Genomic DNA, 16,848 nt, shown 5'->3' on the forward strand with positions numbered 1-16,848 from the left:
CACAGGGACTACGCCCACCTGTCTGGGGCGGGGGCGGGGCGGGCGAGCTGGTGGGGCGGGGCTTACTCGCGTCCCGCCTACTCTGCCGGGTTCGGGGGCGGGGCCTTCCTCCAACCTGCACGGCTCCAACATGGCTCCGCGTCTGTGCAGCATCTTTGCGGCGGCGCGGCGGCTGCTGGGCGGCCCGGGGCCCGGGGCCCGGGACGTTGCGGCTGTGGCTGCGGCGCGGTATGAGCCGGGCTGGGCCGGGTGGGGGGTGCAGGAGTGGGGGCCAGGGTCTGGGCCTGGGGGGTGGACAGAGACTCGGGCTTGTAATCGAGTGGTTGCGGGGGAGGGGGGCAAAATCTAAGCCTGCGGAGGAAGTCTGGGCAAAGAATGGGGGAAATGGGAAAGGTATGCGCAGTCTTTGTCCTGCTGGGTGCCTGGCTCTGGGCAGAGAGTGAAGGATAGGGTGAATGAGAGGAGCAGGTCCTGGGCGCTGGGGAGTGGGGTGTCAGAGGGCAGGAGGAGTGGCCCCTTCCCAGGCCTTTGAGGTGATTGCGAGATAGCCCCCTGGGGGCTGCTAGGAGAGGCAGCACCTCCCTCGGGAAGTTCTGGGGGTACGAGATACGGGGAGCAGTGGGAGATCCCCAAGGGCTGTGGCTGCACAGATCCTTTGCCCCCCAACCCTGAACAGTATAAGTGGGGCAAAGGAGGCCTGAGAAGGGATGGGAGTTGCCCAGGGTCACTCCCCCTGCCATCCCGTGGCAGCACTGGGTTTGAACCCAGGTCTCCTGACACCCCTGTGCTCCTTGCACAACTGGTGGCCTCCTGCGTGATGGAGGCTGACTGGGCTGTGCGCTGAGCCTGGGCTTTTGTTTGGTCCCCGCTCTCGGCTGAGGCAGGACTGGGCCTCCCTCACTGGCCCTGGGTTGCCCCTCCCTTCTCCGGTCTCCAGAACCCTGCACTTCCCCCATCTCTGCTCTTACCACCTTGTACACACTGTCCCTCCCACTGGACCATCACCTTACTTTTCTGTTTCCCCAGCCCCTGGCACAGGGCTCAGGACAGTGTATGCTCAAGAACATTTGCCAAAAAAGTGAGGACACCTGTCCCCTACCTTTGGAAAGGAAGATGGGTCTATCCTGCCAGGCGTGAAGCTGTTAGACCTTGCTGTGAGATATTATAGAGTGTTGTGCAGTGGGGGTCGGGGAGGCTGGGAAAGAGGAGCCAGGCACGGGCCCTCCTCTCCCTCTGTGACTGCCCAGTAATTGGGGAGAAAGCCGATAACATGGAGAGAGCCTAGAGTTTGCCTGGCACCAGCACATCTAACTTAGTCTTCCTCGGTGGGGTGACCTTGCCTGAGTCATGTGGCCTCTTAAAGTCTCAGATTCTTCATCTGTAAAATGGGGGTGATAAAGTAGGATGTATTTCATATGGTCCTTGAGGATTAACAAAGCAGTGTGTGAGGTATTCCAGCCCCTGCTGAACTTGCAACAAATGTTTCCCCTTGCCCAAGCCTGTGTCTCAAGCAGTTTCTTCCTGAGCCCCCACGATGTCAGGGCTGAAAGGGTTTGGGGGAGATCACCTTCTGTGAGCCCCATCTTTTCTAGATGAGGAAATGGAAGCTGGGGGTGGGACCACACTTCCCTGGGGTTACAGAATTGGTTGGTGGTAGAGCCATTTGTGTGGTGAATAGCCAAAGGCCACAGAAGGAGCTTGGGACATACAGGCAGCCTGCTGCTCCTCACTTATCTGGTCTGTAACCTTGGATGAGGCACCAAACCTCTGTGGTCCTTGGTTTCCTTCTCTGTAAAGTGGGGCTGGGGATCCCTGCCGGGTTTTTTTTGCAGGATTGCTGTGAAGGCACTTGGATTAATACTTGAGTCCCTCAAGGACTGCTTCGAAGTTACTTACTCCCTGGTCCCACCTAGGATACCTGGGAACCCTGCCGACCCTCTGTCTGCCCTGTATCTCTCTGGACTCACTAGAGGGGCCCTCTGGCCTCTGAGCTTTGGGGGCTGCTGGCTTACAGACACAGTGTGGGCTTTGAAATCAGACGGACCTGGATTGGAATCCTCTTGACCATTGATTCATTGTCCTTGAATAAGGCCTGGTACATCTCTAAGCCTCATTTCTCTCTCTCTCTCTTTTTTTTTTTTTTTGGTTTTGGTTTTTTGTTTGTTTTGTGTGAGCCTTATTTTCTCAAAAACATACTGTGAGAATCAGTTCTCAGCACATAGTAAGTGCTCAATACACAGCAGTTGTTACTGCTGCATCGGTAATCCTGTCACTAACAGAACTTTAGTTCTTCCAGTGTGTCTTCTAAAGACACACTTCTGGAACAATAAGCAGAAACGTGGCCCCTTTCTACAGTCAGCCGACTCAAGACAGAAGAGTGTTTCAGAATGTGCACAGAGCCAAGCTTCCTAGCGTTATCAATCTAGAACATTCTGGAGCAGTTTCATGTGGGGAGGCACCAAACTGTTGGTCCCTATTGAGAGTGCACACATGTCTCAAAAGTTCTCATCTGGGATGGATATTCACTGAGCAACTCCCATGTTGGAAGCATTGTGCTGGGGAATGGAGGACGGCTGCTCCTGGCTGAGGGAGAAATAAGAAAGGTGTTTTGGGGTTCTTTTGTTTGTTTGTTTGTTTGTTTGTTTTTGGCCACTCCGCATATGGGATTAAGCTTGAACCATGCCCCCTGCTGTGGAGTCTTAACCACTGGATTGCCAGGGAAGTCCCAGGAGAGGTGTTTTTATGGAAGGGGTTGAACTGGTTTTTCTAGGCCTAAGGGGCATTCTTATTATAGTTTAGATACCAGAATCTTTGGTGTTTCTAAGATGATTTACTGAGATTACATGAAAAGAATGGAAGGAAGGAGGGAAGGAGGGACGGAGGGACGGAGGGAAGGAGGGAAGGAGGGAGGCAGGCAGGAAGGAGAGAAATTGGGGCTGCCTTAGAGCAATAATTCTCAAGCCTGAGCGTGCATCAGAATCCCTTGGCAGGCTTGTTAAAACCCAGATTGCTCGGCCCACCCCCAGAGTTTCTGTTGCAGTGGCTCTGGGATGGGGCCTGAAAAGTTCTAACAAATTCTCAGGTGATGCTAACAATAGGAAATCTTGGCTCTGTGGTCATCAAATTTAAAAGGGAATTGACTCTGGAAAGCGTGGCAAAATAGATTAGAGCTGGACTCCCAAGTGGAGACATCCAGCCTTGGTTTACAGGCAGTAGGGAGCCATAGAAGATTTTCGAGTGGACGGATAGCATCACAACAGTGTTCTTTGCAAAACTGATGGGCAGGTTAGGAAAAAAGGGAGAGTGGGAGCCAGGAGATCAGTCAGGCAGTTAGGTAGGATCAGCGACGTTAGCTGCCCTGCTGAGCCTGCCCCTTTCCCCACGAGGCACATCTGATTGCCCTTATTTTACAGATGAGGAAAATGAGGCTCAGAGAGATGATAAGAGAGATGACGCTGAGCTGGGATTCGTCCTGGATTTGTCCAGAACCTGTGCTCTTAAGCACTAATCCTGCTGGTGCTGGTGGAGATGGAAAGGGCCCTTGAGTCCACACTCTGAGCCAAGGTCCATCCTTTCTTACCTTCCAGATTTCATCATTTTCGTGCAGCTCTGTCTTAGCACCCCCCACACACTGGCACTGCTCCAGGCACTGGGGATACAGCAGGAATACACAGAACAGGCAGGATCCCTGTCCTTCTGGGGCTGCTGCTAGTGGGAGACAGTAAACAAGGCACACAATAAACAATAAAAGTCCATAACGTGTTAGAAGGAGCTACGGAAACAGAGAGAGCAGGGTGGGAAGGGTTGGGGAGTTGAAGGGCAGGAGAATGTTGTGATTTCATTGAGAAAGTGATATTTGAACTCTTGAAAACGTGAACTCTCCGATGCTAACTTCAAATGCAGACCCTGCCCTGGGATCTTCTTGGGATCTGTAGAAAGATCTTTAGAGACAGACTGCTCTCCCCTGCTCTTTTGACATGTGGAGAAACAGAGACCCAGAGGTAGGGAAGATTAGACAGCGGTGGGAAGAGATGGGAGCCCATCAGAGCTCCTGGACCCCTCTCACGCCCTAGCCCCCGGGGTCCCAGGCTCTCGCTTCAGGCCACTTGGCTGTTTGTCTTGGTCAGTGCTGATGTTAATAAATTACTCAAAGCCCAGTCCTGGAGCAAAGGTCTTGGTTGACAAATAGGAGGAGTGGCTGTCCTCCTTGTCACCACCCCTGCCGGGGGAAGCAGCCTCTCTGCATTCAAACCAAAGGTCAGGTTCCTCTGCCAGTGGCTTTGTTAAAAAGCCTGGTTTTTCTCAGTATCTGTCTGATGCTGGTTCCCCAGGTTGGTGCCTGAGCTGGGGTGGGGCTGGCTTTAGAGGAAAGAGCTCTGGATTCTCGCCTTAGCCCTTTGCTCTTAATTTGCTATGTGACCTGCGGACAAATTTCTTAACCCTGTCACCCCCAACCTATTTTCTCATCTCGAAAATGGGGACATTAATAGCATCAATATTATATATTATTATCAATAATATCATCATGTTACTGAATCATGTTACTGAAAAGCTGATCACAGGTCCCTGGCACAGGCGATATCCTCAGCCAGTGTTAGCCATAGCGAGGGTCCCTTATTCTGGTCCCATACTTTTTACAGATCACATTGACCATCTGATAATAATTGTCTTTTTGTTTTTTGTTAATGCAGCAAATACACACACAATGACAGAAAGCCTATGAATTTGGAAATACTTAAAACAGTTTTTTTTACCTTTGCAAAAAATTGTAATGAATAATGAAAAGTTTAACCATCTTCCTCTTCCCTCTCCCAGGTAAGCAGTATTAACACTTTGGGACTGGGAATTCCGTGGCGGTCCAGTGGTTGGGACTCAGTGCTTTCACTGACGTGGCCCGGGTTCAGTCCGTGGTTAGGGAACTAGGATCCCGCAGGACTTGCGGTGCAGCCAAAAACAAACAAACAAAGTTTGGGACAAATCCTTACTCTATGCTCATACAAATATATCACCACTTTGAGATGCTTTTTAAATTTTGTCAGTCCCAGCACTTGCTCCATATTTTGGAGAAAAGCAATATTTTGATTTGCAAGACATTTATCCTAGCCACAGAAAAGTCTCGAAAAAGGAGAGGACTTGCTTGAAAAAGGAGAGGCTTCCCTGGCTAGAAATCATCCCGCGGGGAGCTGGTGTTTCAGGCCTGGCTACAGGCTGCACCACTGCTGTTAAGTAAGATGGTTTACCTCCTCTGGCAGCCTCAAAGTAATCCCCACCCCTGCTGGGACCTGGTGTGGGGGTTGCAGCTATGACCTGACAGGACCTGGTGGTTGGTCCCCCTGCTCTGAACAAGGCATGTCATTCATTCATTCGTTCATTCATTCATTCATTCTCACAGCAACCTAGCAGTGTGCACAGGGCAGGTATTTGTCAATTAAGTATTGATGGGATGAATGAATGAATCTTGCCTTGTGATGCCTTTGACCCTCTCTACCTGCCTTTATCTGCCAAATCAGCCCTGGAGATTTGAGCCAACCCCGACTTCCAGAGGCCAAGTTCAGGCTCACTCATCTGGGCTCTCCCAGAGACCTCTGGCTGTAACTGTTCCAAGGTCCACTCCTCCCAGTGGATGGTGACTCCTCAAGGACAAAGCGTGCCTGTCTTGGGCTCTCCATTTGTGGGGGCTGGGATCGGGCACAGGCCAGGTGCAGTGTGAGCACCGGGGAGGACGGTGCGTGCAGCCTTCTCGTCAGAGGAGACAGAAGTGGCAAACAAGGCACAGAGTGAAAGAGCCTGGTGTGTTCAGGGAGAAGCATACCTGGAGAGCGGGATACCCGGGGTGGGGGGAACAGGAGGGGAGGCTGCCAAGATAGGTTGGGCTGTCATGGGCTTCGAACATCAGGCAAGATGGGTGTGGGGTTGATCCTCTTGGCAAGGGATACAGTTGTGTGGTCCAAATAGAGGACCTCTTGGGAAGGGGTGAAGTGGAGGCAGGGAGGCTGGAGAGAGAGGCAGGAGGTGGGGTTGCCTCTCCTGGCCTCCTGAGGCTCCACAGAGCTTCAAGAAGCAAACTGGGCGGCCAGGATCTCTGTAGAAGGGACCAGGTGTGTTCAGCTGGCTCCAATGACATGAAATTTTCTGGAGCTGCCATGGGATTCCGTGGCCCCATTCCCAGAAATGTGGGTCACCAGCCTTGGGGAGCAAGGCATCTGAGCAGATGGAAGCAGGCCCCCCTGAATTCCTCTGTCCCGCAGCTTCTATTCCAAGGACAATGAAGGCAGCTGGTTCCGTTCCCTCTTCGTACACAAGGTGGATCCCCGCAAGGACGCTCACTCCACCCTGCTGTCCAAGAAGGAGACGAGCAACCTCTACAAGATCCAGTGTGAGTGGTCGAGCTGGCTGGCCCGCCCTCCGGGGGTCTCTGGGGACCTGCGAGGGACTTGAGAGGGTCTGGGACATCCAGAGCTGTTGTGGGAGCCCAGGCCCTGTGGGGCTCCCCCCACCACAGCTCCCCGCCCCCGCTTCACCTCCTGCTCTCTGTCCTCTGCTGCAGTTCACAATGTGAAGCCCGAGTGTCTGGATGCCTACAACAGCCTGACGTGAGCTAACCCAACCCTAACCCCTCTGTCCCAGCCCCTGCTTGCACGGGGGCCTCTTTCCCAGCCCTGTTTTCTGTGCAGAAATCCAGGGGGTGTAGATTTCAGAGCCACAAGTCCTCTTGGGTAGGCTCTGCATCTTAGAGATGGGGAGACTGAGGCCCAGCCCTGAGGCCCTGAGTTGGAAGCCTCTTCTCAGGGGCTCTGGTGGCTGGTGTGAGCCCTCCCCACCATCTCTGTGCCCCTCCCATAGTGAGGCTGTGCTGCCCAAGCTGCACCTGGATGAGGACTACCCGTGCTCACTCGTGGGCAACTGGAACACATGGTACGGGGAGCAGGACCAGGCAGGTGAGCTGCCCACCCCCCCCAGCGCCACTGCCACCCAGCCCAGGTGGCTGCCCTCCACTCTATCTGTACAGTGCCACCCAGAGGGGTCTAAGCCCCCATTGGCTCACTCCCCTGTCTAAACATCTGTGGCAGCTCCCTCTGCCCTTGGAGTGGCCCACAAGGCTCTGGGGCCCCTCCCTGCCCAGCCTTAAGCCTTGCCACATCCTCCCGCTCACTCCACCATCCCACCCAGGACTTCATCCTGTTCTTCAGATGGACAGTTTTTCCCTCTAGTTCCAGCCTGTTGTTCATGCTGTTTCATCAGCATTCTTTCTCCCTCGCCTCCTTTACTTGACTCACTCCTTCACTTACCTTTCATTTTGGTGTAGACATCACCTCCTCCTGGAGGCCCTCCACAATCCCCTCCACCCAACTTGGGTGAGGCACCTCTTCTGGCTCCCCAGCCCCCAGGACTGCCCTGATCATATGCCCTGTTCTGTCTGTCTCCCTGTGGAGGTGGTGAGTCCCAGGAGGGCGGGGCCCCGCCTGTCTTTCTTCACCACTGAATCCCTGGTATGCCGTATATACTTGTGGAATAAACAGGGGCTCTTGTCTGAGCTGGTTCCTTACAGCTTCCCAGAGGTACCCTCGGCACACCCCATCCCACACCAACCTGCCCAGCTGTGAGGACCCACACAAGAATTTGGTTTACTCACAGCATCCCAGCCACTCAGAGGGGCCTTGGCATTTAGATTTGTGCTGTCCAGGAAGGTTACCACTAACCGCGTGTAGCTATTTAAATTTAAATTGGGTAAAGTTAAATAAAATGAAAAATTCAGTTCCTCAGTCACAGCAGCCACATTTCAAGTGTCCATTGATAGAAATATGTGGTTCGTGGCTACCATCTTGGACGGCACAGCTGTAGAACTTTTCCATGACAGTACAAACTGGTAGTGTACCTCACATGCTGCTCTGTTCCTTAGCTTTTTCCTTTAATTCACTGTCTTGGAGTCATCCACCTCCACCCACCTACCACTTCCTTTGGTCCCGCCTGTCCCTCACAGGCCTGCATGCTGCAGCTTCTAGGGTACAAGTTCATGGCCGATCCTCTTGTTGCTATTTAAGGAAGGTTGGGTGGAAGCATTATTCTTATTTCCAAGATGAGGTCATTGAGACCTAGAGGGGTCAAAGGCCACTTGGCCTAGGTCTGCTGGGCTTGTGTCTGGGGTTTTCCCCTGCTCAGTGCTGCCTCCACCAAGGCAAAGGGAACACGGAGAGTCCTGGTGCTACAGGGAACCAGGCTGGAGATTCTCCCCATTACATACACACCTAACCAGCCTTGGTGTAAGCAGGGCAGGGTCCTCCCTGACCTGTACCTTCCTTCCCGCCCGCCAACAGTGCACCTGTGGCGATTCTCAGGTGGCTACCCAGCCCTCATGGACTGCATGAACAAGCTCAAAAACAACAAGGTATGTTGGCATCCCCTCCGCAAACCTCTCTGGGTGCTGGTTCTGGCTCAGCCCTGTGCTGGGGGCTGCCTGCGCCACCCTGTGGGACACACTGCTGGGGTCGGGGCACTTCCTGGCTGCCGTGCCCAAACTGCCACGCCCACAGGAGTACCTGGAGTTCCGAAAGGAGCGGAGCCAGATGCTGCTGTCCAGGAGAAACCAGCTGCTCCTCGAGTTCAGCTTCTGGAATGAGCCACAGCCCAGAGTTGGCCCCAACATCTACGAATTGAGGACATACAAGCTCAAGGTACCTCCCCTGCCAGGTCCCCACCTGCCTCCTACCTTCCCTGTAGCACTGCTGCTTTCCTGGTACCCTGAGGGGGGAAGGCCCTGTGCCCCAGCACCTAGACTGGGGCTTCTGGCCTCAGAACAGAGGTGTGTACGCATGTTTGCACACGTGCACACACCCAGGTGTGAGTCGGGGCTCCTGAATGAGGCCAAGTGGCCCCAGGAGCTGGGAGGACATGACAGTTTCCCATCCCCATCCAGCAGTGATGCTTGAAATCCCAGGTGGGGGCTCATTCCCCTCTTCTTCTCTGGTTCTCTTTCAGCCAGGAACCATGATCGAATGGGGGAACAACTGGTGAGTGGAGGTACTGGGGAGTTGGGGGGACCCTGCCCATCTGCCCCACCAGGGCCCCTGGGGGGCCTCCTTTCCCAGGGCGCTATGGCAGGGAACCCAGCATCCTCTGTGCCTCATAGATCCAGGAGAAGGGGGCAAGGATCCTCTAGTTGATGGTGGTGGAACACCCAGCCAGTGGCTGCAGCTCTGTCACCCTGGTCCTTAATCACCTCTGAGAGCCAAGGGCCCTACCTCAGGCTCCTCCCTTGTTGTGTGACTGAGAAACCAGCCTGGGGACACTTCAGAGGGCCCTTTGCACCAGCCCTGGCCTCTGCCCCACACTCTTCTGCCATCCCCAGGGCTCGGGCCATCAAGTATCGGCAGGAGAACCAGGAGGCGGTGGGCGGCTTCTTCTCGCAGATAGGAGAGCTCTACGTTGTGCACCATCTCTGGGGTATGCTGGGGACCCTCCAGGACCCTCTGTGGCCCCCTTTCTCCACTGTCACTCTGTGTCAACAATGAAAATACATTAGTGCCCTTGTGGAGCTTACATTCTAGCAGAGGGAGATACCACCTCAGACATAAACTAACAAAAAAGCTAATTTCGGATTATTACAAATCATAAGGAGACGAGGATAAATAAGAAAAATATGGGAAGCTTCAGTGGGTTGGATAGACAAGAATGCCTCTCTAAGGAGGTGAAATGTAAGCTCAGCTAAAGGATGAGGAGTCAGCTGTGAATTGCCAGGGAAGGGTATTCCAAGTAGAGGGAACAACACATGCAAAGGCTCTGCGGCGGGGAAAGGCCTGCAGGGTTTTGAGGAGGGCAAACAGCCAGATTAGACTGGGTCTTGCAGGCCATGGGAATGAATTGGGATTTATTCTTTTTTTTTTTTTTTTTTTTTTTTTGGCCACACTGCGCGGTTTGCAGGATCTTACTTCCCCAATCAAGGATCGAACTTGGGCCCCCTGCACTGGAAGCGCAGAGTCCTAAGCACTGGACCGCCAGGGAATTCCCAGGATTTATTCTAACTGCAACAGGAGACTGCTGCAGCATTTTAAGTAGCATGAAACGACCTGATTTGTGTTCAAATGATTCCTCTGGCTGCCATGTGCTTTGTTGAGAGCACGTTGTAGGGGAACAAGAGAGGACATGGGGCATCAGGAGATGGTTATACCAGCTCAGGTGGGAGAGGATGGTGGCCTGGCCTAAGGTGGTGAAATGAGGATGCTGAGAAGTCCCCAGTTTCATTGGTCTGGAAGTGGAACCAGTGGGACTGGTGGATGAATTGTCTGTGTGGGGCGGGGAGGGAGAGAGGACTCCAGGACTCACAGACTCCTGCTTGAGCAGCTTTGTGTTGCTTACTGAGACCCTCAGAGGAGCAGGTGAGAGAGGTCAGGAGTGTTACTTTTGGTCCTTGGAAGTGTTACACTTAAGACACGGACACATCTGAGTGGAAATGTCAAGTGGACACTGGATATTCGAGTCTAGAGCCCGAGGGAGTGTTCTGGGCTGGAAATATACGTTCGGGACTTGTCAAGAAATGTACTGATTGGATGAGATTTTCAAAGCAGACAGTGTTTGCTAACAGTTGGAGGCATCCGGGGAGGAAGAGACAGCAGGGCAGGGTTTGGGGCAGTGGAAGGAGGGCCTTGTGCTGCATACGGGATCAGATTCTCTGTGCCCCAGGAATGAGTCTGTGTCTTCCCATAGCCTATAAAGACCTTCAGTCTCGAGAGGAGACCAGAAACGCTGCCTGGAGGAAGAGGGGCTGGGACGAAAATGTATACTACACAGGTGAGCACCTCCACTGAGGTCATCTGTTGAGAGCCCTATCTAAGGGTGGAATCCCCTCTGCAAGGAGATCTAGCTTCACTTGATTACCTCTCGTGATGGGGAACTCATTTTCAGGACAGTGAGTTAGTAGGTTTCTGTCTTGGTGGCACGGCTCCGTGGGATGTAGGCTGTCCTGGGTGAGTGCTCTAAGGGGCGACAACACAACCAGGTGGTCCCTGCCTCAGAGAAGGGTTGTAGTTGAGCTCACAGTGTGACCTTGGGCCTGGTTCTTCACCTCACCAATGCTGTTTTCCATTTGTAAGATGGCAATGGTGATAGCACCTCCCTCGGAGGGCTGGAGGGAGGGTTCCAGGAGCTAATTTATGAAAAATGATTGGCCCAGACTCTGGCATAGGGGAAGCACACAGCCAATGTTCTCGAGCAAGTTTTCTGCTTACGGCATTAACTACTTTGAGAACCACCTGCAGTCAGTAGGTGCTGATGGGGCCCTCAGTGTGTGCCAGGGACTGTGGTGGGCTGGGCATGGGAGGTGTAAAATGAACAGGAGCCTGTACCTGCTCTTCAAGAACTTACACCTGAGCTTCCGCACTTACCGACTGGTGTGCGGGAGAATGCATCTCCTGAAGGAGTCAGTGGGAGCCTCGCTCTTCAAAGTGTGGTTCCTAATGAAAGTGGTGGCATCCTCTGGAGGCTTGTTAGAAATGCCCAGTCACAACCCCCTCCATCCCCACACTATCAAGATCTGCGGTTGAAAGAGAACTGTAGGTAATTTGTAAGTACGGTAAAGTGTAATAGTGCTGAGCAGGAGGAAAGAGTCTGACCTGGGTGACCTTGGGCTGACCTGCTCTGAGCTGCAGCATCCCCACCGGTAAAATGAGTCAGTTGAACTAAATCAGTGTTTTTCAAACTTTAGTCCCTTGTGGACCCCCTTACAGCTTTTGTCCTGCCAGTTTCCTTCTGCTACAGTTAATTTCTTGATCTCTTCCATTAAATCCCCCCTGCTTTATTCTTCACCTAGCTTTGTCCTAAGCAATAGTATCTGTGAAATCACTTTTAAACTATGCAGGTTATTTTTCACATACACAGGAAATAAATATATAATTAGGAAAATTTTTAAAAGCTGCCTTTCATCACAACCTAAGTCCCTTCGTATCCCACAATTTGGGAGATGTGGCGCTCTCCATGGGCCATTCCGGGAGAGCAGCGGGGCTTTCCCTGTCTCAGCATCCCAGGCCTCCTCCTCCTTCAGGGGTCAGTTTTGGGGGGTTGGCTCACCTCAGCCCCCTCGTGACCTCTCCCTCTCTCTCTGCAGTCCCCCTGGTGCGACACATGGAGTCCCGGATCATGATCCCTTTGAAGATCTCGCCTCTCCAGTGATGCTGCCACTGCCTCCACCTGCTCCCCCCTCCCCCTCAGGGTAGCCATGGTCAGAGGAGCTCCCAGCCCTGCTGTCTTGGTTTTCTCTTGGACCCTGTGGACTCTGTGGGTAGTGCTCAGCTCAACAAGGGGGAGCTGAAGGATGATGGGGTTATGAGGACTTGCAGCCCTGTCCAGACCCTTCTTACCTTCCCCACCTACCCCTTCCCCTGCGCTGGAAGCAGTTGTTAATTTCTCAGAATGAAGAACAGCAACCTTTTATGTCTTTTCACATTTCCCCCTAAGATTCCTCATCTCAAGGCCACCAGTCCATAATCATCACCCTGGAAATCCTCAGCTTAGTTTAAGTTGCACAAAAGGTAGTGTGTCCAGTGGTTAGAGGATGGGAAGGGAGGAGGTCAGACCAGACCAGACTCTCAGGAATTCCCTGCTTTCCACTGGGCCACCCACTTGCTGGACAGTCTGAGCTAAGTCCCTCCTGCTGGAGAAAAGTGTAGAACTGCCTCAAGAAGCAAAAGGGAAAACCCTCAAGTTAGTTTGTCAGCAGGATGTCCACATGTTCCACCCGGAAAGGCTGGGAAAAGGGATGGGAGCTGGGAAGGATCTGGGGGAGGGAAACAAGGGAGCAGGAAGCCAGAAGGTAGAAAGTAGAACTCAGAACTTGAGTTTGAACTGAAGAATTTGGAATACAGAAATGGGAAGATAGAACAGGTGACAGAAGACCACTTGGGGAGGGGTTCCGAATACAAGACAGTTGGAGAGAAGGGCACCTCTTTCTCCTCACATAATGAGGATGAGATCTTGGACAAGTTGTTCCAGCCCCTCTGGGCAGGGAGTGTTTCTACTGCCCTCCTACAGGCAGAGCTATGGGCTAGGTCCCATATACCCCTCACCCCACATTCCATTTCTCCCTTTTCACATTCTGTCAGCCCAACCCTCATTCTACTGGGCCATCGGGTGTGTGGAGTGGGGGTCAGTGACTGTGGGGGCCACCTCAGTGAGCCTGCACACCTCTTGAACCTCTAGGTAGCTTGATTCTGCCCTCCCTTTCAGGAAAACTTGTGCTGGAATCGCTGATGGAACCAATTAAATATTTACTATAAACTATGGTGTCTTTTCTTCATCTGCAAGGAAATTTGGCAGGTGCCCGAGATAGGGCCAGCTTTCCAGGTCCACCTGGCCGATCTACCCCACTGGCGGGTATTGTGTTCCCTGAGCCACTGTTGGGGAGGGCCTCTTGCTTCGGCAGACCGAACTGCACTGCATAACCAGGGATTCAGGACATCTGTGTTTCTACTTTCAGATAAAAAGGATTTACTGAACCCTGTGTGTACGATTCATGCCAGGGGTAGAAAATACAAATGCTGCATTAGATTTGTGACTCTGCCCTAGGGCAAATGGGGCCTAAAATGGGGAAGATGCTGATGGACCTGTGGTGGGGATAAAGGTGGGGTAAGATGGGGTTAATGCCCTCCCTGGCTTGCTGCCCTCACCAGTGTGGGATGTTCGTGTGAATGTGACTGGCTAAGAATCCAGGTTATGGAAGCAAATTCACAAGTGTCCAAAACATGGCACTGCTCCATTCTTGTGTTATATTGGGCACTCGGCAAAGTCATTCAACAAATACTTGGCCTAGCGCCTACTAGTTGCTGGGCATTGCTTTAGGCGCTGAGGAAAGAATGAACGAGGCATACAAGCCTCTTTGCCCTTGCAGCCTCGGTTTCCCGGTTCAGAGGGCAGTGTGAGGCTGTTGGCCGGCTGGGACCCGTCCAGACAAGCTACTTATCGCCGCCTCCTTGTCCGCTCGCAGCCCAGCCGCCGCCCGCAACACTCCCCAGCGGCGTCCGCACCCTTGGCGCTCCGCTTCCGGCCTCCGCGCCTCACTTCCGGTCGGTCGCTCCTTCCTTCCGCTTCTCTATGGTGCGTGAGCCGCCGGAAGTGGCTCGCTCGCCGGGACGGCTCGGGGCCCCGTGTGGTGAGGAGGGGAGCAGGGAGGGGTAGGACCGGGCGCACTGGGATGGGGTGCGGACTGCCCGAGGGCGTCCCTGGGCTGGGGTCCGACCCGGGTTCTCCGTCCTCCTTCCCCGGGGACCCCAGCCACTCGCCGCCGCGCTCTCGGTTTCCTCCTGGGGAGAATGTTGTCTGCAGCATCGTCAGGCCCCACAGGGCAGCCTCTAGATAACGACCTCGAAGGTGGTGGTGGTGATACCAGCTCACATTTATTATGCGCTCGTGTGTGCCAGGCACTCTCCACTGTGTCGCCAGAGTCAGGATTTCCCACCCGTACGCTTTTCGGGTCCCTCCTCTGTGGAAAATCAACTTACCATGTACGCCTGTTTACTAAAGGCTTTTAATTGAGTCACTTTTAAATTTTAAATTTACTTTAAAGAAAAATTTAAACCTCTACCGTGAATAGGAAACTTCTTTCACTTGTCCTTTGCAGAAGATAATGATAAAGATGTACTGTATTTAATATGAAAAGGTTATTGTTAATAACTGTGGCTACATTTCGTTGTCTGAGGATCTGAGATAGTCCTTTCGTTAACAAAGGGACGTTGACATTCATAGATGTTGAAGACCAACTAGGGAGATGAGACGTTCTCCTTGAAGCAGTCAGAAGTTTCTAAAGAGAATTGAAGGGGGTTAACTTTCTCCGTAGGTGTTCAACGTTATTCATCACTCGTGTACCATCTAGAGCCCCGCTCCCAGATCTTCGTTGCCTGCCCCAGTGGCGCGCCTCCTGCGTTAGTGTCCACAACCACCCCTGAGGTAGGGATGGCTCTTCTCATTTGATCTGTGAGGAAACAGATGCAGAGAAAAGTGAGATGACTTGTCCCAGGGCTCACAGCCATGAGATAGCGGAGTGGAGACTCCAGCTCAGGGCTGTTCTGACTGGATTCTGAGAGGTATTGTCTCCCTCAATAAGTGCTGGTGACAGATTCACTGGGGTAGGGGGGATAGTGCTGCCCACCTCTGGGGCCTCTGGTGACAGTCAGTAGAGGTAGCAGACAGAGGATGCTTTGTGACGCTCGAGCCCCATGAAACATACGTTCTGTTCTTTGAATATTTCGGGTCAACCAGGGAGTTGATGGCATCACCAGGTGACGTAATGGCAAGACTACGAGACACCGTAATGTAGCTGTCAAGAGCACTGCTGTGGCATGGGTTCGACCTTAGCCTTAGCATACTAGCTGCGTGATCTTGGGCAAGTCATTCACCTTCCTGACCCTCTGTTCTCACCTGTAAAACGGTACTTGTTCATATCTGAGAGGATTCTTGTTATAAGGACCAAATGAGAACATACCCTTAAAACGCTTAGCTTAAGCTCCAGCACACAGTGATCAATCAGCAGGGTTCAGAATGGGCTTGCGTGCCTGGCTAGGGAGTTTGGTCAGTGGGGTGGTGGTGGTGCCTTCAAAGAAGGTGGAGTTGGGGATGATGAGTTCATTTTGAACAGGCTGAGGGATGATTCCCCTTTTTACAGAAGGTTAAACTGAGACTTTGGAGGGTTGATGACTTTTCTTGAGTCACCGAGAGTGTAAGTGGCCAGAGCTGCTACTTTGACTTAAGTATTCTGACTCCAGGAAAATCTCCAGTTCCAACTCTGGAAAAGCTCAAAAGCTTTCTCCTCTTAACAGGTCTATGCTGTTTCCGCCTGACTTCACCAAACAACCATGTCATCAGAATCAAGCAAAAAACGAAAGCCCAAAGTGATCCGAAGTGATGGAGCTCCAACTGAAGGGAAGCGTAATCGTTCTGACACTGAGCAGGTGAGATCAGGCAGGGCTGCCTTGCTGCTGAGAAATTGCAGCTCATGGCCAAGCACTTGCTGTAGGTTTGCAGCAGCCGAGGGTCACAGACACAGCCTCCCAGGCAGCCTCTGCTTGACCAGGTGCCTGGAATTCCCTTGGCTCTTCAAGGCCTGAGTATCCACGTCAGATTTAGCTGCAGCATCCCAAGAGCCAACAAGCCTAGATGATACATGGTTAGTGCCCGAACACAGAATGCATTCTAGTGTGGTGTGTGTCTCCAGCTTTCCTGATGGTCAAAAGAAGGCAGGCCATCCGCAGCACGCCGCTAAGGCTTTGAAGATGTGGCATCCCTGGTCTGCTACCAAGGCAGTACCAGAACCATGTATCCAAAGAACCTCTTCTGTGCCCTGAGCACTCTCATGGTCAGCAGATTCTTCTTTTTGTTGTTTCTCTGTCCTTGAATCTATTAAGCTAATTTATGAGTTAACTATTTTTTTTCCATTATGGATTATTACAAGATATTGAATATAGTTCCCTGTGCTATACAGTAGAACCTTATTTATCCATTCCATATATGATAGTTTGCATCTGCGAATCCCAAACTTCCAATCTATCCTTCCCCTTGGCAACCACAAATCTATTCTCTATGTCTGTGAATCTGTTTCATAAGTAAGTTCATTTGTGTCAAATTTTAGATTCCACATATAAGTGATATCGTATGGTATTTGTCTTTCTCTTTATGACTTACTTCACTTAGTACCCAATCTCTAGGTCCATCCATGTTGCTGCAAATGACATTATTTCATTCTTTCTTACGGCTGAGTAGTATTCCATTGTATATATACACACCACATCTTCTTTATCCATTCATCTGTTGATGGACAGTTAGGTTGCTTCCATGTCTTGGCTATTGTGTATAGTGCTGCTCTGTATG

The 16,848-nt window shown here is 52.2% G+C and overlaps 2 protein-coding genes across 8 annotated transcripts in view; both read left to right on the plus strand.

The window, feature by feature from the left end:
* Window positions 1-106: 106 nt before the first annotated feature.
* Window positions 107-13,248, plus strand: NIPSNAP1 (nipsnap homolog 1). Of its 2 annotated transcripts, none has more exons than XR_009055219.1 (10): window positions 107-228; window positions 6,249-6,376; window positions 6,548-6,593; window positions 6,844-6,938; window positions 8,316-8,386; window positions 8,532-8,672; window positions 8,977-9,008; window positions 9,347-9,441; window positions 9,919-10,785; window positions 12,098-12,162. XR_009055219.1 is itself a non-coding variant. In XM_057747094.1 (10 exons), exons 1-10 carry the CDS (start codon window positions 131-133, stop codon window positions 12,160-12,162), a joined length of 855 nt encoding a protein of 284 aa, XP_057603077.1. In that variant the 5' UTR covers window positions 107-130; the 3' UTR covers window positions 12,163-13,248. The 2 variants fall into 2 exon arrangements, 1 of the variants encoding a protein (XP_057603077.1); XM_057747094.1 differs by having other exon boundaries at window positions 10,702-10,785; window positions 12,098-13,248.
* Window positions 13,249-14,077: 829 nt separating this feature from the next.
* Window positions 14,078-16,848, plus strand: part of THOC5 (THO complex subunit 5) — a 29,994-nt gene continuing 27,223 nt past the window's right edge. For 2 of the 6 annotated variants that reach the window (XM_057745977.1, XM_057745981.1), the window contains exons 1-3: window positions 14,078-14,137; window positions 14,822-14,931; window positions 15,801-15,932. In XM_057745977.1, the coding sequence (XP_057601960.1) occupies window positions 15,837-15,932 (96 nt within the window). In that variant the 5' untranslated portion in view covers window positions 14,078-14,137; window positions 14,822-14,931; window positions 15,801-15,836. The other 4 variants (XM_057745980.1, XM_057745982.1, XM_057745979.1 and 1 more) reach the window with 3 other exon arrangements.

Source organism: Hippopotamus amphibius, chromosome 8 (assembly GCF_030028045.1).
Source record: "Hippopotamus amphibius kiboko isolate mHipAmp2 chromosome 8, mHipAmp2.hap2, whole genome shotgun sequence".
In the NCBI taxonomy this organism is placed as follows: Eukaryota; Metazoa; Chordata; class Mammalia; order Artiodactyla; family Hippopotamidae; genus Hippopotamus; species Hippopotamus amphibius.